Source organism: Anoplopoma fimbria, chromosome 6, assembly GCF_027596085.1.
Source record: "Anoplopoma fimbria isolate UVic2021 breed Golden Eagle Sablefish chromosome 6, Afim_UVic_2022, whole genome shotgun sequence".
Classification (NCBI taxonomy): Eukaryota; Metazoa; Chordata; class Actinopteri; order Perciformes; family Anoplopomatidae; genus Anoplopoma; species Anoplopoma fimbria.
Genome location: NC_072454.1, coordinates 25,798,324 through 25,826,266, shown reverse-complemented (window position 1 = coordinate 25,826,266; position 27,943 = coordinate 25,798,324). Strand labels below are relative to the sequence as shown.

Sequence of the window (27,943 nt, the reverse complement as noted above, 5' to 3'; positions counted from 1 at the left end):
TAATGACCTCTGACTGCAGGTTTATGTCTTTCACCCTGTGGACACTGTATCAAGCACCATTATATTTGGCTCCATCCAAGGTCGAATCAGGTCATTGGTCTACCTCTCTGAGCCGGTAGTCCTGGTCTGAATGTAGGTCTCATTAAGGTTGAATGACGTCAGCATTGGGTTCGGTCAGTATACAGACTGGCTGACTCTCCTCCTCCCAGCTCTGCTCCTGCATCCGAGGTAAGATGTCTCACTGATGCTTAACTCACTGCTTCATGTGGAGGAAGGACTGTTTTAAGTGTCTGACCCATCACTTCCAGGTGTGTCTCTCCAGGGGACGTTTGATCCGTTCTGCACCTCGCTGTGTTCAGGACTAACATCATGGGGAGACTAGATGCGCTTCGGCAGCTTCATGTGATCAAATGGCTCAGAGAGGAGAGACAGTCGAGGAAGCTGAGTCTCTTCATTGTTTTCGTGGCTCTGCTCCTGGATAACATGCTGCTGACTGTGGTCGGTAGGTCGTTCTTCTTACCTCCTGCATCTCTGAAGCTCTGTCCACAGGTAGAGCAGTTTACCAGGTGTGTCCAGATGTGTCCAGATGTGTCCAGATGACTGCGGGTCACAGCGCAGCGCTCCCGTGTCCAGTGTGTCTCATGTAGTAACCGGTTAACCTATAATGTGTCTTAAATATATATTGTGAATGACCGGTCACCAAAACTGGAACTTTCATTTTTTTTATTTTTGAGATTCAGATTTAAAATCTAACAACACTTAACGCTTAACATTGAAAGCTTCCACATCGGATCAAATATGAAAACATCTCCATTTGACATCCCTCAGTATACTCTCTCTCTTTGTGAATTGTGCATCCAGTTGATAAAGTAACAGCAGTACATCGTGATAAATGGCAGTAGATATCACAGTGCGTATCGATGGTCAGGCTATTTTTCCAAAACTTATTCTTGTATGTAAAGTATCATCAATCATCATCCCCATCATATCAGAGCGATATGTATTCAACACCAGCAGCAGCTTGTTAAAACCTATAATTAATTCCTAATTAACTTCTGAAAGCACGCAACCATCTCCGCTGATTATTCTATTAAAACAGAGTTTGACATCATTATTAATGGGTAAATGAACGGGCTCGGTTCAGTTAATGAAATAGACCAGCATCAACCTGCACTGCTGCTTTCTTACAGGCTCTCACAACATGTTGCCTTTTGTGTTACATCTGCTTAGCAAAAATATAAGTCTTTGCTCATCACATAACCAATATAACATAAGTCTTTGCTCATCACATAACCAATATAACATAAGTCTTTGCTCATCACATAACCAATATAACATAAGTCTTTGCTCGATCACATAACCAATATAACATAAACATAAGTCTTTGCTCATCACATATAACATAAGTCTTTGCTCGATCACATAACCAATATAACATAAGTCTTTGCTCGATCACATAACCAATATAACATGTCATCATTCACCCTAATGCACGGACCTCCAGCTATGGTTGTCAAGATGGAACCATCCTCATTTGATGGAGACCAGATCCTGAATTTAGGTCAAATGAAGCCCACCAATGTATGAAGCAGATCTCGGCACTTGCAAAATTATTAATTGAATTAAATCATTGAAAATAACCTCTAGACAGATAAATGACATCAAGTCATTAAAGTCTAACCTTACGATCACTGCAGTATTCAAAATGATCATATTATCATATCATATTCATATTATGTCCAGTATGAATATCATTTATATCATTCGAAGATGGTATGGATGACAGTGCCATGTATAGTCCTTGACCATATTTAAAATTCAATAAATAAGTATATATTAATTATTTAATAGTTTTTATTTTTTATTTCTTTTAAAAACCAAATGTAAAAAGGATTTATAATTAAAGGGTTTTCCATGTTAACAATGTTCTCTACTATGTTGATGATTAGTTTGTAGCTTTACTTTTACTGCCAATGCCAAGAGTCTGGCTATTACTTTATAATCGCAGGTTTAACATGCTGTATTTACTCATTTTGTTTGAGCTCAGTGAGCTAATTGGTGATTGAAGGGAAAATAGCACATCAAACATTTATTGAAAGGGTGTTATGCTCTTAATCTGTCATATGAGAAAACAGAACCAGTTTCTAGAACATAGCCTCATCATTTTTTTTAACATGAATCTATATGGTATATTCATGAATTCCTAATTTTTGTTAGAAAAAAGTGTGTTTTTTGTGTCATTCTTTGTATTTTCTGTCTTAAGCAGTTTTGACATTCGCCTAGTGCTATATTCCTCCCTCCTACATAAAGTTCCACTCAGCTTTATTAAAATACCAAGGTTTTGGCAAAAATGCCCCCAAATATCTTTTTGGCAGACTAATGAATATATTTAAAGAATCTAGGCTGATACACTAAATGATCAGGCGTAATGGCACGTTCTAACAATTCAATTCAATCTTTATGTTTCTAATGGCTACACCTTTCCATCAAAAGGAAAATCTAGAGGTAATCTGCAGTGTTCTTTACATATATCTCCACAATATAGCCTGAACTTCTGAAACTTCTCCCAGTAATACAGTAAAGATGAACGGATCTTTTGTGCCAGTCAAAGTTTTGTAAAGAGTCAAAATAAAAATCAGCAATGAACTAGTTACTCTGGATAACCCATAGACCTCACCTTCAACAGTTCCTATGATTACTGTGATAATCATAGGAAATTATGGCTTTTTTGAGGTTTTGTTCTTTCTTAAGGGTAATCTTATGATTCACCCTTGAAGAACCATCTTGTTCTCCGTTGACATGTTTTGCAGTGACATTTGGATTAGCATCGTGCTAGTGAGCATCAGTCAGTGGTCGTGTCATATTTCATTGCATCAATTTCCTCTCGCCTCTTTATGCCCGCTAGTTCCCATCATTCCCAGCTACCTGTACAACCTGGATGAGTCAACAGATGTGACGTTGAAGAACAACACCCTGTCCCAGCAGGGTCCTCCAGCAGCCTTCCACAGCATTGTGTCCTTATACGACAACACCGTAAGGTCTTCAGGCTCCAACACCACAGCTAAGGCTACTGACCTGGTCCCCACAACTCCTGTTGCTACAAAACTGCCACAAAACTCCTCAGAGTGCCCCCAGTCTACCAGCAAGCTGCTCGATGAGAATGTCAAAGTGGGAATGCTTTTCGCCTCCAAGGCCACCGTACAACTGATCACCAATCCCTTCATAGGGCCACTCACGAACAGGTAGGCTTGTGTTTTTTTGTCTCTCTCTGTGTTGAAGCTTTATTTAATAAGCATTTTCAACCGGGTGGGAACTGGTTAAGGGTTTTTTCAGGCAACCTGGAACCTTGTTGTTGTCTTTGTTATAGCAGCATGGAAATTTGTGTCACAGAATGAGTAAAAGCAATCAAAATTCAAGTAGTTGTCACATAATGAACAGAAATCATCCATGTTTATGATTCTTATCTTAAACCAAAAGATGCCATTCACTTTAGAATTCAATTTAGTAGTCAGCATTGTTACGCTTTTTACGTCATTAATTCACAATTATTCATTTAAAGCAGAATATTAAAAGGACAGAGTAGGAGTGTCACAGGATTACAGGTTTCCTTTCAGGCAACAGAGACTTCCTGCTAGCCCAATGCCAATATGTGGTTCAAAATTCCACTTAAGTTTGAAAGGCTGGCCAGAGGTAGAGGAAGAATAACATCTGAGGTCTTGTGTTATTTATGATCCGACACATTTTAAAGAGAGAGAGCAGCAACAGAGTCCCTTTTCAGGTTCTAGAGCGAAAAATCAAGTTTTCGTTTATGGTAAACATGTCTGTTTAATGTCATGTTGGTTCTGAGGGTGTATTGTCATGTCAGCCACAACAGATCCAACCCAACTGAATATAATACAGCGGAATTCCTGATTATGTGTGATTGCATGTGTGTGCATGTGCACTTGTATTTTTTCATGCATGAATAACTGGATGAGGTGATCAAATTTTAACCAACACAGCAGATGCGATAGCAACTGAGAAATAAATGCACAGCCTCTGTAAGTGAAAGCCAAATCAAGTCAACATTTAGAATAAATTCATCTTGCACATTCAAATTCTGGAAGGCAGGGAATTCTATGAAAAATAAAACCACTAATTATTTACCTGCACATGTCAAATGTAATAATTTTCTTTTATTGTTACGACTGGAAAATCCACAGAAAATAAACACAAATCGAAAGAACAAATAGGTGCAGTTAAACAGTCTTTATTTGCCAAAACAGGTTTGGTACACAGGAAAACCATCATGTAATAAGGCAAACAAAGCCAGCAAAGATGAGGCAAAAAAAAAGTAATGAGTGACAGGGGAAGAGTAGAAAGAGTACTAACACTAAGAATTGCTGGACCGCTTGACTTGGGGGACAAAGACAAACTGGCGCAGTAACAGGAGAAAACACAGACTAAATACATAGGGGATGTGAGGAAATTCAGGCACAGATGAAAGCAGGAACACACAGTACCAAAAACTAAAACAGGAAATAACTGAATGCTGTAGTAAAAGAAATACATAATTCAAGGAGCACGGCCCATGATCATTCTTCGCTCTGTCTGAACGTTCTATTTGGGGTGGTACCTGGAGGAGAGACTGACCATGGAGACAGCAGATAGCCTTCCAGAACAAGGAAACAAACTGAGAACCCCGGTCCCAGTAACAAAATCTAAGGAGATGTCAGACCAGAAGTGGTCAGGCACAGGAAGCATGTGCAGGAGACCAGGAGGTGGGCCTTGGGAGACCTTGTTCCCGGCACACACAGGGCAGGCAGCCACATATTCCCTGACCTTCCGTGTTGTTGCATGACGAACTCGACTTTGGGTCGAACAGGCGAGGTTGCTGACACAGGAAAATGGAAACAGTTAAAGCAAGGCTCTGGTTTCCCTAGCATTGAACTGCTTGACTGACTACTTGTATTCCAAGTTTTTATGGTCCCCCCAGGAGGTCCCCAAGAGGGGCTTGCTCCATCCAGCCAGTGTCGCCACTCCAACAACAAGACTTAGACCACCAGCAGCTCCCTGTTGCCCACGTCGTAGTTCCCCTCAGCAGGGGAGCGCCTCATGGACAGGAAGACGCACACAATGGACCTTATCTGCCAGGGAAAGCTGAGAGCTTATGGCTAGTAAGCGTGGGCCAATAAGGAACAGCACTGACCTTGGCTGGGTCCATCTGAACACAGTTGTGGGAGATTATGAAGCTGAGGAATGTGACTGTTGGGGCATGGAAATCGCACTTCTCAGCTTTAAGAAAGAGTTAGTTATCCAGGAGATATTGCAGGACCTGTAAAACCTGCTGACATGGATCTACTCATCCAGCAAATGATAAAGATGTCATCCAGGTACCCGAAGACTGACTGTTGAAGTATGTAATGGAGAACATTGTTTACCAGAGCCTGAAACGCAGCTGCGGTGTGGTGAGACCAAATAGCATAACAAAATACTCATAATAGGGGTGTTAAATCAGTCTTCCATTTGTTCCCCTCCCTTCTCCTTACCAAGTGATGTGCATTTCTTAAGTCTAGCTTGATACAGATCATAGCTTCTTGAAATTATTCAAAGGCAGATGAAATCAGAGGGAGAGGGTACCTGTTTTTTATAGTGATGTTATCAGGCCTTGGTAGTTAATGCAGGGGCGGGGCCAATTCTCTTTCTTATCCACTAAGGATTAAACGACCCAAGTCGGAAGTGGAAGGGTGAATAATACCAGCAGCGTCTAAGGAATCAATGTATTTCTCCATAGTCACTCTCTCCTGAGCTGACAGGGAGTAAGGGAGCCCTCTGGGGGGAGAAGTCCAGGAAGAAGCTCACTGGCACAAGCATAATGCCAATACGGTGGCAGAGAGGTTGGCCTTGTTGAACACTTACCTAATGTCGAGGTGGAACACCAGAGAGATCCAGGATATCAGGATCCTCTGAGCAGGAAGTGGAGAATTTGGGGAATCAGAGTGCTACTTTGCAGAAGTTGACAGAAGGCCAGTAGAAAGACAGTCTGCTCCACACCCCGTTACCTCCTCTGGACAAGACCATATGTGGCTTGTGTCTCTTCAGGCAGCAGACACCTAGAATGAGAGGAATAAGAGGGGAGAAGAAGAGGTGAAAGCTCAGAACTGGAGCTGGAGGACAAGCCTTTCTTATTACTGGCGAACCTTGTCTTTTACCGGACACGTTGACAAGCAGTGATCCAACTGAGAGCAGTAGATGCACCTACCCTCCCGCAGGCGTTGCTGCTGGAGCTGGAGCGAGGATCAAGGCGTGAGATCAAGACTACAGTGAGCGCTACTGTAGTGGCTGATGTGCAACTATGCCATCAAAACCCATGCATATACAAGAAAACAACATTTGAATAGCTGTCCACTGTAGTGACCTCTATGCATCCATCCATCCATCCATCCATCTCCTTCCGCTTATCCGGGGCCGGGTCGCGGGGGCAGCAAGCTAAGGAGGTTCCTCCAGACGTCCTTCTCCCCAGCAACACTTTCCAGCTCCTCCTGGGGAACCCCGAGGCGTTCCCAGGCCAGACGAGATATATAATCTCTCCAGCGTGTTCTGGGTCTACCCCGGGGCCTCTTACCAGTTGGACGTGCCTGGAAAACCTCTAAAGGGAGGCGTCCAGGAGGCATCCTGATCAGATGCCCGAGCCACCTCAGCTGGCCCCTTTCGACGCGAAGGAGCAGCGGCTCTACTCCGAGCTCCCTCCGGATGTCTGAGCTCCTCACCCTATCTCTAAGGCTGAGCCCAGCCACCCTACGAAGGAAGCTCATTTCGGCCGCTTGTATTCGCGATCTCATTCTTTCGGTCACTACCCAAAGCTCATGACCATAGGTGAGGGTTGGAACGTAGATGGACTGGTAAATCGAGAGCTTTGCCTTTCGGCTCAGCTCCTTCTTCACCAAAACGGTCCGGTACAACGCCCGCATCACTGCTGACGCTGCACCGAACCGCCTGTCCATCTCCCGCTCCATTTTACCCTCACTCGTGAATAAGATCCCGAGATACTTGAACTCCCTCGCTTGGGGCAGTGACTCACTCCCAACCCAGAGGGTGCAATCCACCGTTTTCCGGAAGAGAACCATGGCCTCAGACTTGGAGGTACTGACTCTCATCCCGACCGCTTCACACTCGGCTGTGAACCGCCCCAGTGCGTGCTGAAGGTCACGTTCTGAAGAAGCCAACAGAACCACATCATCTGCAAAAAGCAGGGATGCGATTCTGAGGTCCCCAAACCGGAAACTCTCCTCCCCCCGGCTGCGCCTTGAAATCCTGTCCATGAAAATCACAAACAGGATTGGTGACAATGGGCAGCCCTGGCGGAGGCCAACACGCACTGGGAACAAGCTCGACTTTGTGCCGAGTATCCGGACACAGCTCTCACTTTGGTCATACAAGGACCGAATGGCTCGTAGTAACGAACCAGGTACCCCATATTCCCGCAGTACCCCCCACAGGACTCCCCGAGGGACACGGTTGAAGGCCTTCTCCAAGTCCACAAAACACATGTAGACTGGATGAGCAAACTCCCATGCACCCTCCAACAGACCTGCAAGGGTAAAGAGCTGGTCCGCTGTTCCACGTCCAGGACGGAATGAAAGGGTTAATTGTTGCAGCTGTTCCGTCAAACATCTATGCTGGCTGCCAATGGAAACTTGGAAGGTATCCTGCTGCTCCGACATCTCTCTCACCCCCAAGTAAATTGAGGTGAGTTGATCATCATGATGCTGAATTCTGCTTCCATGAGCCTGAAGTGCACAGAATTTGAGTCGGCTGAGGCTATTTTGGGGTCAGTTCGTACTATTACGACTGGATAACCCACTTGAAAAAACAGGACTCAAAAGCATGACTCGGAGAGCAGGTGCTGTTACAAAATCATTACTTGCCAAAACAGGTTCTGTACACAGGTGAAGCCAGCCAGGACAAGGCAAATATGAAGGCAGGATTAACAGGCAGAGAGCTAAAATAAAACCGCAGGTACTTACACTAACAATTTCTGGAAGGCTTGACTAAAGGGACAAAAAGATATTTGCACAGAGACAGGGAAACACCCAGACTAAATGCATTGGGAGGTGAGGATAATTAGGCACAGGTGAAACAGATCTGGGGCGAGGTAAACAATCACACAGGTGGAAAACACACAAGGCAGGACGTGAAGTATCTAAAAGTAGAGGAGAGGTGAGTTACACAAATTAAAACTGAAAATCATTGAATGCTGGAGTTAAAGAAATACATAACCTAAGTAGCAGGAGGAGACATGACAATTATCCAACCAGAAAGAGATCTGCCTAATCTATAATAAGCTAAATAAATACCAATTTTCCTCTTGTGCTATTTAGTTGCCTTGTTTTGGAGATACCAGCTGTATAATGTCTGCCCACTCAACTTGTGCTCAAAGGAAGGAACTAATAGTTCATAGAATCTAAGAGATAATTTTCTACTTCTACAGACATTATGTTGTTTGGTGTTTGATTAATTTGCTTGTTGATGGTTTCTGTCTGAAAGATCACAGTGTGTCCAAGCTGGAAATATCCAATGAGATTTTTTACAAGTAAAACTGTATATATGTATACTTGATTGGAAGGTGGCAGAGGGTGAAGACATTGAGTATTGATCCTGAGGGAGTCGCAGTCTCCATAGGCCTACACATACATCATTAGTGCAAGGGAAGTGTATATATTTCTGGGTTACTAAGGTGTGTGATTTTTCTCCGGATGTTATAATTAAGTGTGCATTGATAGTTAAATATACATTTAATGTTTATTTTATTATTCATTATTAATGTAATTGTTATATTGTTAAACTATCTTATCATTGACTGCATATTAGGCCTTTTTATTTAAATTTACATTATATTATATATTTTTATATTAATAGCACAACTTGCTGTTGAGAACCTATGACTTGACTCGTCAACCTGGTACTTAATGCAGGAAAAACAATGTTAAGCTTTTTTTAGAGCAATAAATATAGATTTTTCAAACTGCACTGATCCAAATTGAATGGTGGCAATATTGAGTAAGTCACAGAGTTCAAATATCTAGGTATTTGGCTTGATGACTTATTTACATTTCAACATCAATTTGAAAATCTCATCACAAAATTGTGCGAAAAAAAACACAGATTTGTAGAGAAACAGAGCCTCCCTTGCTATTAGTCTAACAGAGCTACAATGACGGTGAATAGGGGGCTTTCTTTTGTGAAGTGACTTCAAATGAATGCTACTCTTCCTGCAGAATGTGTAAATTGTTTTTTGGTTTCTTGTTTACAGCTTGGTTTGTTGCCACCAAATCAACAAAAAACACCTGATAACTATAAAATGCTGCTTTAATGAATTTCGGGTCTTTGGCATTAGCCATGCCGCCAGCAGCTTGGAGACTGCTTAAGGGTATGGTCTATACCTGCTCTATAAGAAAAGTGACATAAGATAACTTCTGTTGTGATCTGGAGCTATATAGTTAAAATTGTGGGCAGTACTTGGCAGTTTAAGGCAGGATTTATGAATAAAATCCTTCTGAATTCTGATACAATGAAACAATCAATATAAAAAAACACAAAAGAAAATGGCAAGGAGGAACCATTATTTAGTATTTAAGTATATGACATATATACTCATATATATTTACACAATTAATGATCTTTTCTTTTTTTCTTTTTGCTACAAGTTAAGCACACATATTCTAAACAGAGTCCGTCTAAAGATTTAAATGTTTAGGCGAGAGGGAGAAACGTAGATGCTCCAACATTACTGACACACACTTCAAAAGCAATATTTAGTGTCTCAGATGAGCGATCAGATATGCTGTAATTGAGGCGAGGAACAATACTGGTTCTTAGTCACCTTCTCCTGACAGAGGACAAAACAAGGCAAGTCAAGCATGTCCGGTATCTATGGGGGAATACAACAGCTATGATGTGCATGGCAGCTTTTAGCATTTTAATGAAAGAAGATGTTGTCATTCTCCTCCCGTTAAAATGTCAGGCTAACAATTGTAACTGGCAAGAATGTGTCATGGAAATACAGACTTTCTAGAAATGCTTGACACTCATTTGCTATGGAGTTTATTATGACCATTTTGGCTCTCAGGTAATGATTTTGGTAGTACATTACATGGTTTTGCTACTTGCCTTATGCATACTTGATTTATCAGCCCTTACTGGCTAAAGCACTTTTCATTTAAATAATAAGAAGTCCTCCACTACTTCTATGATTAAAATGTTTTAGGTGGCAATACTTTAGGAAGATACATTAAGCTGAAAAGAAAGAAATTCAGCTTTGATTGAAGCCATTCATTTAATCTATATTTGTGTAGACATCTCACAACTAAACAACTCTTTGCTTACTTTACTAATGTAGTTTGTCTTTTTTCTTTTTGTCCCTTTAGAATAGGATATCAACTTCCCATATTTGCTGGCTTCTGTATCATGTTCGTTTCTACTATCAGTAAGTTCCACCCAACATGTCGTAATTATCAGAAATTTAGAATGCTAGCATCATGCCTGATGTTTTGTCTGTATCTCTGTTTGTTTTTGCTGTTGTAAAGTGTTCGCCTTCTCATCGAGCTACACTCTGCTGTTTCTGGCCAGATCCATGCAAGGTGTGGGCTCCTCCTGCTCATCTGTGGCTGGTAAGGCCTCCTTCTCTTTATTTTTGTGTGATACTCATATCCAATTGAGCCTTATTTTAAATTAGTGCTGCATTATGGGTTGTTTGTAGCCTTAATGTCGCCAGGGGAGGTGGAAAGAGTGCAAAGTCCACAGGAGCGAGGCAAGTCAATTTCTTTGAAGCTACAAAAGTATATAAAAGGGCTACTTAAGGCACCTACAGCGGGTAAAATAAGTATTGAACACGTCACCATTTTTCTCAGTAAATATATTTCTAAAGGTGCTATTAACATGACATTTTCACCAGATGTCGGTGTACACAAGATTTTGTTAATTTATAATGCTTCATCTAACCATCAAATATCCCTTTTCGATGGTTTACTCAACTGAAAGTGAAAGGTCTCTTCGAAGCCACCAGACACCTACAAAAACAGTATATATAAGTTTCACTTTCACTTCAGTCCCCCATATGAAAATATTCTAAAATTGCGTACACTTAAAGTGGTATTCAAGTGGGTCTTTCTTTTAATTGTCTAAAATAAGTATGGCTGCTGCCCCCGTTCACAGCAGTACATATCTTTGCCCCAGTGCTGGTACTCCTGTCTGTTTCTCCAAACTCCTTCTCCTATAGTAAAACACTGACTATGGAGAAGCACCTTGTACAACCTGACGTCATAACATCCAAACTCTCTAAGTGACAAAGATGTCAGCTAAAGGCCAATTTTGGCATTACTAAAACGTATATGTGGTTTGTTTACTATAAAACTAAATGTATTCTTCTTAGTTAGAAATTATGCAGTCATCGTCGCTATGAAACTTCATTCATTCATTTTCCGTAACTGCTTATCCTGTTCAAGGTCGTGGGGGTGCTGGAGCCGATCTCAGTTGTCATTGGGTGAAGGCAGGGTTCACCCTGGACAGGTCTCCAGACTATCGCAGGGCTGACACATAGGCCACATCCACACTAACCCGTTTTCAAATGAATCCGAATATCTTTTGCTGCGTTTGCACCGGGCGTCCACACTACCGGGCGTTTTAGGGCACCGAAAACAGAGGAGTTTGAAAACGCTCCCGAGGACGGAGGAGTTTGAAAACGCCGCGTTTTCCTGATAGTGTGGATGATGGAAAACGAAGCAGTCCGAAAACGATGACGTAGGCACCGGCATTCCCTACTTGATTGGTTCTTAGCAGTTACAACGTGTCATTCCCTGATTCGTCACCCCCTTACCACGTGACCCTTTTCCGGAAGCGAACAACAACAACAGCCTTGATACCGATCGACTACCAGGTTAATTCAACATGGATAATGTGGTATTTGTTACAAATGTTTGTACATAGATGTTCAAGGTATGCTTGATTGACAACAAGAAGCCTTGCTTGTAGGGACTTAGGACCCAGGGGAACAGAGGTGATGCATGGCAACCCGGAGGGGATTCGAGGTTCTTTGTCTTTGCTAGCAGCTGTTGCGCAGTTCAATTCTGCATTTTATAATTCTACTACTGCCGACATGCAGAAGAATCAGCTGTTATTTGAGCGATTAGCGAGCGGCGTGTCCAGCGGCCTGTCCAGCGGCGTTATCAGCCCTACAGAACGGACTTCTGAAGTCCCGGATTGAGGCTTTGACGGAGGACTTTCCTTTTCTAATTAATGCTTATTTTCTTCTCCACAACTATTGTGAACTTCACAAATAACCAACGAACGAAACCAAGAGGAAACGAGTGAGAGACTTGTGTTGACCAAATGTATGGACCCGTAATCTAGTAAACTTCGTTTAGTAACTATTTTAAAGTAAATTTGATGTCTGTGTGGGAGAGATAGAGTTAGACCTGCAGTGTTGTAACTAAGCTTGAAAAATAAAAACTTCTAAAAACTTCCACGAAATGTGTCTGTTTGAGTTTATGGAGGAAGATTTGAGAGGTCTGTAACCAAGCAACCAATGTACTTCCTGTTTACACCGGCACGCGCATGCCCAGTGTACATGAATAGTCATGTGATATTCGTTTTCAGGGGAGCAAGTCTGGATGCAAATCATTTCGAAAACGATGCTGAAACGCATCTGTGGACGGAGATCGTTTTTGTTTTAAAACTCCGTTTTTCATTTGAAAACGGGTTGATGTGGACATGGCCATAGAGACTGACAACCATTCACACTCACATTCACACCTATGGGCAATAGGTCTTTGGACTGTGGGAGGAAGCCGGAGAACCCGGAGAACATGCAAACTCCACTCAGAAGGCCGTCTAGCCCGGGAACTGAACTCGGGCCCCTCTTGCTGTGAGGCAACAGTGTTAGCCACTACACTCAGCACACATGTGAATGAAAAATTTAATAAATCTTGTAGGATTTGCTGCCCTGTATCAGTAACAGTTGTGTTACATTACATGTCTGTTACATTTAAAATCTGTATCAACATCTGTTTTGAAATGCAGGACCTGTTCATCTGTTTGTTTTCAGGGATGGGAATGCTTGCGAGTGTGTACACAGATGATGAGGAGAGAGGCCATGCCATCGGTATCGCCCTGGGAGGTCTGGCATTGGGAGTGTTAGGTATGTATACATATGCATATAGATAGGGCGACTGTGGCTCAAGTAGGTAGAGTGGAGTATTAGCGGTCGATACCCAGCTCCTCCAGTCCGCATGTCGAAGTGTCCTTGGGCAAGATAATGAACCCCAGTTTGCTCCTGAAGGCTGTCTGAAGGTGAGTGTGTGTGAATGAGCAATAGTTTAGATCCTGATGTATGGCAGCTCCTGTCATCAGTGTATGAATGGGTGAATGTTGTCATGTAGTGCACAGTGCTTTGAGTGGTTGGAAGACTAGAAAGGTTAGAGTTTAAAGTCAATTAAGAAACACTTAAACCGTGAGCTGTCTTGTAAGGGGAAAGCTGCCGTTACTGGAGTGATTATAAAATGGATCTCTCCACAACTGACCATCCAATGTGTCCTCCACAGTTGGACCCCCGTTCGGCAGTGTGATGTACGAGTTTGTTGGGAAGACCGCTCCTTTCCTTATTCTGGCATTCCTGGCTTTGTTTGATGGAGGTAAAGTTACATTGTTTCTTACATCCAGACCAAGAATAGTCGAAATGTAGCAGGAATGTTAAAAATAATGTGATTGTTGAACATCATTTTATATACGTATTTTTGAAATTCTATCTCTAACTTTTAGATATGAAAGGCTTACATTAAGTTAATTCGCTGTGTGTCTTCACAGCTCTGCAGCTCATTGTTCTTCAGCCCACCAAGGTGGAACCAGAGGTGAGTTTGTTTGCCCTGATAATTCATTTCCTGAAGCTTATTTTACTTCATTAAGATAACCTTTACAACTGCAGAACATTTTAGTTTTTTATGGCATTTCTTTCTTAATTGGATAGTAAATACAGGAAGTGTGGAGAGAAACAGTGAAGGTGGATGACATGCAGCAAAACCCATGGCTTGCACTTACTGTATATCGAACCTTTAACTTAGTGCAAAGTGCTTTACAGTGCCTGTCATTCACTCAGGAACAATGTAACAGTCAGGATTCAACCTTCACTTCTGCCATTTATTTTAAGCAAAAGTTAAAATGACCCTATGAGAACACATAATCTTAATTACAGCAACAAAGGGAAATGCAATTATTTTGTGCGTTTCTGTTCTTTGAGCTGTGGAGTTGATGGGTTTCAATCTCTATGGCAACCAAGCGGCATCAGTTAACAGCCAATCAGAAAGCTATTTGAAAATTATTATTAAGTATTAAGGAAATGAGCATTAATAAGTGGCATTTTTGTGACAACAGAGTTCGTGAATGCAGACTAATATAAAAATGGATGAGCCTGTAGATGTCAGCCATGTTTCTGCTTCTCCTTGTTGTTCCTCTCCGTGGAGATTCAATTGTAATGTGGTAGAAAGATGGTTGAGGGAGATAAAGGTATGGAGCCATTAGGCTTACTGAGAGTGAAAAACACTTGACAGGGCCTTCAGTGAACTCAGTAGACACGCCTTTTGAACCCTTGATAATGACTCATTCAGAAAGAGAGGAAGAATGCTCTGTTGGTTCTAACTACAAAGACACCTGTTGTAATGTATTAGTGGAGAGAATCAAGGGGGGGGTATTAACTAGTATTAACTAGTATTAACTAGTATTTTTAAACTACTGTAGTCTGAGCTTGGCTTTAGGTTCACCTGTTCTGCATGTATGTAGCAAGAAATGTTATTCTCTGTTCATGTGTAACATGACGTGTTACAGAGGGTTGAGTCTGTCTTGGTTATACTGACTGAAATTTAATTTTGACACTCTTATTTCAATTATTGTTTGAAATATTTATTTGGTCACTCCTCGCCTTACACTTGAAAAGAACACTATTGTCATTGGAGAGTTTGTGCATCCAATGGCATTATTACATTAAAGTAAATATTCAGTCCGGACTATGCCAACCGATTCCTAGATTTGTTCTCAAAGATTCTATTTCACTGAGAGTGTATTGGCAAAGTGGAAGAATACAAAGGAAGAATTAAAATGCTTTGATTTGCTTGGTCAAAAGCAGATTCTGCTGAGATTTGTAACCTTATCTTAAGTATTTTACAAGTGGGTTTGGTTGAGAGCTACGGCAGAAACTTTTATGTATTTCAAATAGAATGTTGTTTTTGTGTCTTTGTCCTTCACAGAGTCAGAAGGGGACCCCGCTGTTGACACTAATGAAGGATCCATATATTCTTATCGCAGCCGGTAAGAAAATAGCAGCACTGTAGAATGTAATTGAAATCCATATTTCATTTAAAATAATTTTAAATCTGGGAACCTTGGAAGAAAGTGGAAAGGAATCACCTGGAAACTACTCAGACAGCTAGTTACGGCAAAATGGTCCAAACATCTCACTTGTGCACTTCAGAAAAAAATGGGCATCTAAGGCTGTAGGGATCCCCAAAACCATCAGTGATACAGTCACTGGATTAAATGTTACCACCATGATATTGAAGGAAAGACCATCAGCTGGCAAACAAACATATCGCTATGCTAACGTTAGCCAACCACGCGACAACGAGTGGTATTACTGGCAGTAGAAGGCAAGTGGCTCAAAGTGGATAACAGTGAAGGTGACATATGACGGGCAGTGTGTTTATAAATGTAACAACATTTAAATATGTTTTGGATTTTAAATTTGAAATCCTTTTAAACACAGATATTTAAAACAAGACATATTTGTGTTTGCATCAGACATATTTGTAAATCTTATTTTTTAATGGTCGGTTTTGTTTACATTTATATATACTTACTATTTTAGTTAGACCAAAACCATGATACAATCCGAACCTTGAGTTTTGTGATTTGTTGCGCCTCATAATACATATTTTAGTTAATTAACTATATACGAAATACACTAATTAATAATCATGAAACTGTGACATCATGAAATTTCCTCTGAAAATGATCCTATTATCAAAATCCTATATTGTTTCATCCTTACAGGACTCAAGTAGAACATGTAGAGCTTTCAAGTTGAATAAACCCCAATCAGATTACATGTTGCCAGCCTTCCTCCAGGATATCAGGGGACACCTTGCATACAGGGGCTTCTTTTGGGTTTAACATCTGTCCAGCAGTCTGGGGTTAAGCAGCTTTCCAAAACATATGATCGCAGATCAGGTGAAAAACTACAGTTGATTGTCAATCTTTGACCCAAGTGTTCGGATGCCCAGTATGCTCATGAACTAAGCTTTGCTCAAACTTATATTTTGTGTCCATGTTTACTACAGACGCCTAGTAACAACCATGGAAGTAGAATAGGGCTGGAAAGCACATTGAACTGTTTGCCGTGGTCATTTGACTAGATTATAAGTGTTTATATGGAAGTTAGCCTGCTACAACGGTCTCAATGGCAACGATACACATGAAAAAAATCTACGGCTCTGACAATCCTGCTACACTGATTTAAATGGGGATGACCTTTCTACTCTCCTTCTATGGTAACTGTCTGGGTTAAGATCAGACTGGCCATTCCTTCCATTCACTTGCCTCCAAGTTTATGCTGTTATGCACTTGCACCTCAGTCACTCAATAGAACTGAAAAAGGACTTCCCAAATGGTGTCTTCTCCTGGACCAAACCCATAGGCCGGATATTATGAACTGCTGTTCAATGCACAAAAACTGTAAGAACCTTCCGCTTATTTGTAGCAAATACATGCTGAGCGGAGGGCTTGTCATTATCCCAGGGTTTGTCTGATGCCTCTCACCCTGGGTTATTCTGGAAAAGGAAAGAGTCCTGCATTTGTCTAATAGTTTAGTGAATAATAATGGGGTCTTCCCTTGTGATCAGTGTCTTTAACAGACTTAAAAGGTTATACATAACATTCAATGGATGCAAGCCAAGGCAATTTACTATACACATTTTTGGGAAAATTGCGATTGACAAAACATTTTTTAAAGTTCTTGTGCTTTCAGGGGGTCTCAAGTCTCAGTCAAAGGGTCTCTTGAAAGGCTAGACTCATCCACCCATAATCTCATCCCATATGCCTTCTGCATTGGGAAAATAACTTGACTATGCAGCACACACAGAAGTTCCTAGAAAAACAGCCTCAAGGTTAAATGTATGTGCCATCATGTTTTATCACACGAATGATGACAGACGTGACAACAAACGATTCAATAACAAAAAAATGATTCTCCCTGCAGTGTCTTACATCCATGACCTGCAACATGTACCGTCTTAAAGTCTTAGATCACCAGAGGGACAGAATCCAAGGATTTTAGAGGTGTATTTTTCTGGCTACAGCTAGGAATTAACGAATAAATGTGGCCACTGTATGGTCCTCACAGGTAAGCTAATACAAATGTGTGGCAGGAAAATTGCATTTGTGTGCAAGTTAGCCTTTCCCAATACTTCAATTACTGTGAGAGTGCAGGCTGTGTTTGTAAGCGTGTCTATGTGCAGGCGATGGAGGTTGGTGATCTAACAAATAAGGACCGAATAACAAAAACAGACCATAATTGACATTGCGTCCACTTATCCTCAATCTTCCTTCCCAGGTGCCATTTGTTTCGGAAATATGGCCATTGCCATGCTGGAGCCAACGATGCCAATCTGGATGATGGAGACCATGTGTGCCAGGAAATGGCAGCTAGGTATTTCCAGAGTACTCACATTTAGAAAATACACATTATGCAGTATACGTTGTTACGGCACCTAAATGTTCAAAACACTTTCATTCCTTATAAACTCACACAAATAAGGGGACCCACACGAACTGTGATCAGTTGTTGTTTACATTGTCAATTATAATATATATTATATATATATATTATTGAGATCAAAGTTACAGGTGGTGTTGCACCAGACTACTGTTGTACTGTGTTTTGAATTTTTTGTCCTTACATTTGAATAGGTGAGAGAGGCAGATGATTAGAAAGACCTCTGAAAATGATGCAGTCCAGCAAAACACCACCACTACGACCTCAATGCTAAAACATATCATTTAATTAACACCTCAATGACAGGGCCAACAAAAACTGAAGATTTAAAGGACCATAAAAGTGTTTTGTATTGTTTCCGTTACAAAAGCATGTATACTTGACATCACTGCCAACCATTTTCCAAAGCATAGTGCTTCAAGATTCTAATGTGTTTTCATCCCTTCATTTTAATATCAACAAGGGAAAACTAGAAAACTAAATGCCATTTAAGTAGTCCATCAGTGTGGACATTATTTATAGACCATTTCACAATTGCATTTTAAAATTCACAGTTTATTTCTTGTTGCAGTGTATGTCAATGACATCAGCTTACAGGAAGTAAACATGGACCAATGCTGTTAGCAATGCAATTCCATTGAAACGGACCCTAAAAAAATCTACAACTCCATCACATGCTTTTTAAAACACTGTAATGTAAACTTGACAACAAAATCGCATTGTCGACATTTCAAGGGAAATTTATTTTCTACTGGTTGGTTTTTAACGTCACAAATAAGTCTCTAATTGCTGTCCGTAGAAGTCCTCTTAGGGTTGTGACACAGTTTCTGCTATAGTTGTTGTCCCATTTTCACCACGGTCGTGGTCCATTGTCTCTGCCTTCCTAACACTGGCTACTTGCTGCGTCCATGGCTCCACCCACAGGCAAGACCCACCACCAAAGATTCCACTGTCAACGTGCCACTGATTATTATTACCCTGAAACTCCCAACAAGCCAACACTAGTTCAGGCAAACTGTAATAATTCGCTAGCCTGAGCCAAGGCTCCAGCTTCCGTATATAAACACAAATGTCGGCTTGGCTTGGCTTCCAATCAACAGCCTAGCAGGAATAGCATGGCCATTTATTCTGCCTGACTTCTCCTTGCAATACATCCTGACAGCGTTAAAACAGCTCTGCTTCCTGCTGTCATGGCCCCAACTGAGGTCAGTCCTATTGCTCAATAAGGCTAATTGTTCAGTTCAGATATCCCTGTACAAACAAACAGGGCCCTGAATCTTGGGTTCAGAGACTTCTTTCTATTACCAAGACATAAGCCTTCAAGGGAAGGTTCCTCATTAACATAATATAAGTACATATATAACTTACTGACTTAGTGAGTGCAAAAAGTGTCACTGCTTTATCCTTCTAGATATTTTCTATACAGAGGCTCCCTGCAGTCTCTGCTGTTATTGGTTTGTTCCAGTTGGTTGTATATGAAGTCTGGGTCAGATAAAAAAGGATGAGTGGGGAACAGGATATTAGGGTGCCATGTGCTGGCAAGTCTTCATTACAGACAATGGAAGATGTACAGCAGCTCAGTGATGAGGCACTGATAGAGATCTGCTTATCTTGGAGGGCCTTCCCACACATTTATCTCGCTCATTGTGTGTGTGTGTGTGTGTGTGTGTGTGTGTGTGTGTGTGTGTGTGTGTGTGTGTGTGTGTGTGTGTGTGTGTGTGTGTGTGTGTGTGTGTGTGTGTGTGTGTGTGTGTTTGTATCCTTCTGTGGCCCAGGCGTCGCTTTCTTACCAGCGTCCATCTCCTACCTTATTGGAACCTACATCTTCGGCACATTGGCGCACAAGATGGGGAGGTAGGGAGAGAAATAATCCTTATCTATGCTCCGTCTCCCTTCTCTCTCTTTTTCTCTCTCTCTCTCTCTCACTGGATATGATATCTGTTTCCGCCTCTCTAAATTAGTTTTCAGTGTTTTTAGTTTTTGTGAGGCTGGCTTTATTATAATTGAGAATGTATGGATTGATGTATATGGATAGTTTCAAAGACCATGAAATATAATTAATAACTGTATTGCCTTAACAGGGCCATTGCAGTTTATTTATTATACTTTATAAATTTGGGGATTTGGATCCTTTTTTTGTTCCATTTCATAAAGTTCACATATTCTTTGCAAATGTTGTACGATGTCAGGTTTCAACCACATTATTGTAACACTTAACGCTTAATACCCAATGTTACAAATAAGCCTTTTCCCCACAGCTTTCTGGAGTTACATTAAGGATGACATCACAAAATGTATGAAATTGTAAGGTTTTCTTTGTAATGCTTCACCACAAACATAGGACTAAGTGCACTGCTTGTGGTCCTTATACATAAAGCACCATACGTGTTTCCATATATGAAATCACAGAATTTGAACCTGAATTTTGGCTGTATTACCTGAAAGAAAAGGGGAAGTGTTTGCAATGATGAGGGGAATTTGAGTATTATTTTCTGGAAAGTCATGATTTCCAGTTACATTAGCGCCTCATCAGAACATCCCTCCTTCTTTCTCCTATCTCCTTCTTTTTCATCAAAATATTACCTGACCTCTACTTAAACACCAATATTTCCCATGAACTACCAATAAAAACTGTTGGCCACAATAATAAATACACATTGCTTAGGTAACATATGAGATATGTTACCTAAACTGTTCATTCACAGCTATTAAGCAATATATTTTTAAATTGTTGATATTAGTTTGGGAGACTTTACATAACTGTTAAAAATATATATATATAGAAGTGATTTTCAGTATTTCATAATGAGTTGGTATGCAAAACATGACGGTAAAATAGAATATTCAAACTATGCGGATAGATGTGTGATCCCTGTCTAACTTTAAGCATAGTCTATTGATTTTGATTGAATAACACTGACCATGTCTTCTCTCCTTTACAGGTGGCTTTGTGCTCTCATTGGAATAACCGTGGTTGGAATCAGTGTTATATGTGTAAGTATGAGGGAGACAACTGCAGCAAATCACATGTCCACTATGGGATATTTCAGCACTGGTGGGTCACTAAAGAGTTTAAAAGGGAGCAGAAATGTTGCTGTTTAAAATAATTAAATTCTTAAGAGGATTTGTAAGGTGTGTAATAGTAATAATAATTTATATACATTCAGAAATATTTCCTCATCCAGTAGAAACACAACAGTAAATCCACTACATGTGGATGTAATATGTGCTGTAATATGTAGTGTAAAAGGTATATTTTCTTAAAACCAGGTTATGATTTTCATGTCCAAAAAATAAGACAACCAGTTGTGTGGCCTTAGTGTTAATAGGGTAAAAACAACTAGACTGTCCAAATCATCAAGATTTCCTATCTTTTACACTTCTCCAAACTTCATACTGCCAAAGGGCGTCTGAGTACACAGTGAATAAAACGCAAAAATCCAAAAGCAGCCAGCATCTCTCCTCTAATGGAAGCGTTTGTTGTTTACTCTCACACGTAATAAAAAGGCATACGTCTCCTGATATTTGTCTCTCTGTTCTAGGTTCCACTTGCTAAAGACATCTACGGTCTGATTGTTCCAAACTTTGGTGTTGGTTTTGCTATTGGTAGGTCTGCTAAATTGAATACTACGCTCAACAAGTATGTCCCCCTCTGAGTGTGTGAGACCTTTATTGTTTGTGATGTGTTACAGGCATGGTGGACTCCTCTATGATGCCTATCATGGGTTACCTGGTGGACCTGCGACATGTGTCTGTTTATGGAAGTGTGTATGCCATAGCTGATGTGGCTTTCTGCATGGGATTTGCTTTAGGTAAGAAGAAACCTAAAAACCTTAACAATATTATAGGGAGGTATCATAATCTACAGATTATGATACCTCCAAAGTGAATTTTAAAAGCAACATAGAGTGTCCAATCACTAGAAATCTTTGGATCATCTTGTTTGTCCAAATGAAATTCTGGTGTCATTGCTGTGGCTAATTCTTGGTTATTACAATAACCATATGTGTTTCCAGGTTATTAAGAAGAAAGGCATTTTCCAGCCCTGATTTTATAGTTATACAATTTAGACTAACATACCATGTGTTTTTCGCAACACATTCTCACCCCAATGCATCAAATAGTGCTGCATGGTCAGGGCTCCTAACCTACACTACTATGATGCTCTACGCCCCCCTCTAGGGTCTCTCTGGACTCGGCAGGGATGCGTGGCAATATATGCTATACGTTACATGCATTGTGCGTCTTCCCAGGAAGTTCCAATCACTCAGTAGTTCCCTGCAAAGTGGACTGCGAAAAGTATCTAGCCATGTCAAGTAAGAATCCAAACCATAGGGATCAAAAATGCTCAGTTCATAGGAAGAAGTGAACCGTCTAGGGAAAAACTGAAACGGCTCTTCACTTCGACACTTCTACGGTTGACAAGCAAGATTACCCATCAGTCATTGCGGTAACTGCAACGCTAGCATAGGGTTAAGCAAGACAAACCAATATTGAAGTTACAGCTCTATGTCACTTCAATATTACAACAAATAGCAGCATTAGCTTTCTGTTTATGTTGGCTGCTGTGATTAGAAACTAACATAACCAACAGTTGAGTACAGCTCTCACGTCTGCTATGGAGACATGGCTGTCTGCTGAGTATTGCAGTTAGTGATTTTGTTATTGATATCCAATCCAACTATTATTTCAGGTGAAAGCAGACCACCAATTTATCTATTTCAATATATATATATTCAGTATTTTATTTCAGTATAGATTGTCCACAGTGGCAGCAACATGTACACAAGCTGTTTAAGTTTATAATGGACGGAGGAAGTGATGTTTACGTTGATGACGTTGCAGGGTGTTTCTAATAGAGGAATGTTGTCAATTTTCAAGTTGTGTATACTGTGGAACAGAACTTTAGTTAGTTTTTAGGATAGGAGCATAGTTGACAATAACTTGACTTTCAACTCAAGGGAATAGCGCTTGACAAACGAGACACGTGACTTGCCACTTGTGACTAACTACACTAATCACTGACAGGACACTAACAGAGATCTCCTGGATGAAAGTCCTGTGTTTGTTACACAGGTGTGTTTACACTGGAGTTAGTTGAAAGCCTTGTGTGTTACAGTCACATGCTAATAGTTCCTCCAGTCGTTGGTGTCAGACACAGGAGCGCTGACCAAAATACGGTATTTGATGCATTTTTTAGCAATTGTTTCTTAGCCATGGTTGTGGTACTTGACTCAACACTTTTGTGTTATTATCCCAGTATTACTCCTTTTTTTAACAAAATATTACCACACGTCCATAAGTGTTAAAAATGTAAAAATGGCATTGTGCCTGATGTTAAAAATATGTCCGTAAAGAGTTGGAATGCAAAGGTCCTTCTCCCCCCCAACATCGTACCATAATGCAGTCTGGTCAGTGCTCCTTGGTGTAGTACTTTTGTCCAGGACACAGCTGTTTGTATCTTGTGTGACACTAACAGTAAACGTTGACATCTTGTCACGTTAGCTGTAATGTGAGTCGCTAGTCAGGTGACTTATCAGTCACTCGGTAGTCATTAGAGTCGTGTCAGTACACTCTATTCCTAAACCTAACTAATTGGAATTGTTGCCTAAACCTAACTTCCTGTGAAGACGGAAGTTTATTGTAAAAAGAAACAATGTAGCGCAAAGAGCTTATTTAGACGCCATCACCGACACATGCAAAACTGAGGGTAGAGGGATACGTAGTTTGAAGCTTAGGAACATTGACGACGCTGCAGTATTTGACTCATCGGAGTGAGAAAGTGCCGCCCTCAGCCAAACAAACCAAACTAAAACCAGCGTGTGATCTGTCCCTGACTCATGTAGGTCCATCTATCGGAGGAGCCATAGCTGAGAGTATTGGCTTCCCCTGGCTAATGACCATCATTGGAATAGTGGATATTAGCTTTGCTCCTCTCTGCATCTTCCTCAGGAATCCACCGGGACAAGAAGAGAAAATTGTAAGATTCAACACACACTTAAAAACAGTCAATCAAGTCCGTCATAACCACAAAGAAATATTGAACATCTGGAAGACAAGGTCAACAAAGAACGTTATGAGAATGTTCTCGTTTGAACAAATTGGTTTTCGGATAGATATAGGGTTGTACAACTTGCAACATTATTTTATCTTGCAATGCCTTTTAAATCTAAATGACGTTGCTCTGACATGTAGTTCTATAGCCAAGCCTCAAACCTGTGAAAAATATCAAAGTCATTCTTCACACAGTAAATGGCATATCAAACCTGTACGGAAGGTACAAGCATGATATACCTCATCAAATTGTACTGTGTGCACGGATTATGTCAAAGTCTGACGTAGGACATGGGACACTAAAAGATTGACCAAAATGCCAATCTTTTCTGAACAGTTTATATTTTATTATTTATTTATTGCATTATTATTTCATAACTGCATGGTGGCTAAAGTCTGTTACAGTATCTTGCTTATAGCTGGACTACTTATAGGGAAATAAAGTTTAAGTATTTTTATTCAGATTTTGGGGAAATATCATCAATAATAATAATAATAATTAAGCCTTTATTAGTCCCACAATGGGGAAATTCGGTTCTCTGCATTTGACCCATCCCGGAGGAGCAGTGGGCTGCAATGAAGCGCCCGGGGAGCAACTGGGGGTTAGGTGTCTTGCTCAAGGACACCTTGGCATGTTGCCTGGGGAGGGGTTCGAACCACCGACCTTGTGGTTGCGGGTCAAGCGCTCTACCTCATGTGCCACAGCCGCCCCAATAGTTGCCATGGTATCTTTTTAGGTTTCAAATTTGAACAGAATTCACGGAACAAATGAAGGTTCACTGTTCTAGGCTCCTAACAACCCAACTCACATTTAAAAAGAACAAGAAATGAAAAAAGGATAAAAAGTCTTTAGGTTAAATCTATACCAACTTTGTAAATGATGAAAAAAAGAATGCCTATTTTGCAAGACCAATAGGCAGACTACAATTACATTTACCTAACCCATAACTAGAATACTACAATAATATTGATAAAGGACGATTCTGAAAAACCTTGATTCAATAGAAGCATTTTAGAAATTAGGTCTTTCTACAATATCTTCAATAAAGTCAAATGTAAGTTTGCCATTGTGTGTTCATTTAGCAGCCTTGACACAATATCTGCTAAACAGTAGATACAGTTACATAATACCATTTTACTATCAATACTGAGGTAAAAACCTGTTGGAACTCCCGAGTAAATGATCCCAAAGACAATGAAAGAAAACTAAGCTTCCATAAGGTTTACATGTGTATCTCATAGCAATGCTGTTATAAAGAAGTTGCCATTTTGGGATAAACAGAAACTCAGGTTCACTCATGGTTACAGCCTTTAGCGATTGGAGAATAACTGTGAATGACCTTACCATCATTGGACACCAGTTGGCTGCATGCAAATCTCCATCCCGCATGCTTGTGACTGAACTCCCCCAGCTCCACCCCTGTGCCTTCATATCCGTTTGTTTGTCTCTGTGCAGCATCTGCTATCATTCATCACCTCTGTCTTCCATTACATTCTGTTTATATTCACCATCTCATATTCATCTTCTCTGCCTTTTCCCTCCATCAGTATTTGCCTCTTTTGACTCGATCACGCTCCGACAGATTGGCACGACTCTTACCCTATTAAGTGAACATAACAAAATTAAATTTAACGAAATAGTCAAAAACAATTTAAAGATGTATAATTATAAAAAGCAGGGCAAAGATTTCTCTTGTGGCAATGATTCTTACAAGCTTTTCTCATTTTGCAGCTAAATTTTTTTTACAATGGGAGGCAGCAGGCGTTCATAGGAATGAATGGGGCACCATCTTTGAATTCAGTTTACAATTTGTCATGATCAGCCATTATATGGAACCATGCTGATGTCAAACTGCCATTACACGGCCGATCTATTGGTGACCTGAGCCGTACCAAGCTGTGGCAAAATAACCACATTAACTAACAAACCCTTGTACACATCACTCTGGTCAGTTACAACTTGTTATTTTACCAGTTTGTAGGGTAAATCTTTAGGAATGTTGGACATGATGGGGAAATAATACAGCAGGACACACTTTTAAAAACTTAAAGGACAATTTAAGCCTCTCTCATCTAAATCACTGAAATCTTTACTATCATACTAATCTAGGATTAAAACAGTCTTACACTTTGGTATAGGAGAGTTATGAGAGTTATTTAAGAGGCTTTACTTTCAGCAAATGGAAGGACCACTCCTGGAAGAGAGTGCGATGTCAATGTTTTCTGATGTGTTGTAGTTTTCAAAGAGTTGTGATCTGAAATACACATGGAAATAACTTATTATGTATGAGGTTGATGTATATCATTGGTGGCCAAACGAGTATACAAAAAAATATAAGGAGTCATGGGCCAGACAATAGTAAATGCATATTTTTAACACTGCAAAAAAATATGTGCTCCTAGACCAGAAAACCCCATAGAAAATGAATTGTCTAACAAAAAAACTACGCAATACAACGTGTGTGTGTGTGTGTGTGTGTGTGTGTGTGTGTGTGTGTGTGTGTGTGTGTGTGTGTGTGTGTGTGTGTGTGTGTGTGTGTGTGTGTGTGTGTGTGTGTGTGTGTGTGTGTGTGTGTGTGTGTGTGTGTGTGTGTGTGTGTGTGTGTGTGTGTGTGTGTGTGTGTGTGTGTGTGTGCAACATACAAACAAAATGGGGGCCCAACATTTCTCTTTAGCATTCATAGTGGTCAAAAACTTGGGACAGGCAGAGCAGGACATGGGATTCAATTAGTGGATGTCCACACTGCTTGCACACCCACTAACTGCACCTCAACACACGCAAATAGAGTTTCTATATATATGTGTTTCTTTAATTTATTCAATGGACAGTGGCATGAATTGCTGTCTTCACTGGTGATGGTAACCCCGGTGCCCCGTCACCCATAGATAGAACACATTAAAGTGGCCTCTACGGTGGCTTAGAGTGCAATAAATAAATAAATTGTTAGTGCTCTGTAATCCCCTCAGACACCCCGAGCCCTCTACTCATTCCAAGCCAGATTGGCTTTTTGGTCTTACCACTAGAAGTTGCAAAAGTGACAAGTTTGTCAATTTTACACATGGGGGCTTAAAAACATAACTGGATTAAATGTATTATTTCAACATAACGTCAAACTACCCTCGGACCTTGTCCCACATAGAAGGATTATAGCAGTATCTAGATAAATTAACTTAAAACCCAGAACCTCCACAAATATGGTACACAAATTGAAGTTAAAAAAGGGGGGGGGGGGTTCTGTGTCACAAAAGGTATTTTACTTAACGAACTTTGAAACATGTGGCAAAAACAACTCTCTCCTACCACTGTCTTTTCAGGCTATTTTGATGGACACCAACTGTTCAATGAAGACAAGGTCCTACTCCACACAGGGGACGTACTACCAGGGTGAGAACATGGATCCAGAATATGACGATTATGATTAACAGGACACCAGCCACGCAGGTTTACCCTTCAGAGGATCTATTTTGTTGTACAAAAAAGGAACACTGAAGAAAAAAACTGTAATTTAACAAAACAGCCATGATATTTCCATGTGAATGTCCTGCGTGTAGTCTTCACTGTTCTTTGTCCTCTTAGAAGTTTTACTGGAACAAACCAAAGTTGTTCTTGATCTGTTGTTGCAAGCGCATTGTGTGAAAGATATTTTTTTAGCCCACAGCCTTATTCAGTAGAGAGATGTGTCAAAAAGCACTTTTTAGGTGTTAGAAGGGTGCTGAGCAACAAGTTCGCTTTGCTGGTTTATTTTGGATACAAATCTTTCTTAATTTATGTTTCAGCTATAAAAAGACTCCTTTTTATTTACTGTGCATCCATGATACTGTCAAGAATATTATTAACAAAGCTTGTGCAAGTTGGTATTATTTTGGGTTAATATGTGGTATGTCAAGAAACAGTTTTTTGTTTAAATTCCGGGAAGACTTGTTGGTCTGATCTGTGGTCCTTGTTTGCATTGATGCAGTTACAAAAGTACATTGCTAGGAACCACCTGTTCTGGCTGAACTGTGTGGGGAAGTCAACATATTTCAGCTGCTTTTGAAAAGGATGAGGAATGTATTCTACAACACAACATAGATACATGATATCCTCCTAAAAAG

General features: G+C 40.5%; 1 protein-coding gene across 1 annotated transcript; it reads left to right on the top strand.

The window, feature by feature from the left end:
- The first annotated feature begins 332 nt into the window (after positions 1-332).
- slc18a2 (solute carrier family 18 member 2) lies at positions 333-27,585 on the top strand. The gene is made up of 15 exons (XM_054600522.1): positions 333-502; positions 2,906-3,242; positions 10,407-10,465; positions 10,566-10,649; positions 13,082-13,174; positions 13,578-13,667; positions 13,840-13,883; positions 15,273-15,333; positions 17,633-17,728; positions 19,570-19,648; positions 20,737-20,788; positions 21,337-21,400; positions 21,487-21,606; positions 23,641-23,774; positions 27,164-27,585. The coding sequence occupies exons 1-15, from the start codon at positions 370-372 to the stop codon at positions 27,269-27,271; spliced, it is 1,554 nt and encodes a 517-aa protein (XP_054456497.1). The 5' UTR covers positions 333-369; the 3' UTR covers positions 27,272-27,585.
- The last annotated feature ends 358 nt before the right edge of the window (positions 27,586-27,943 follow it).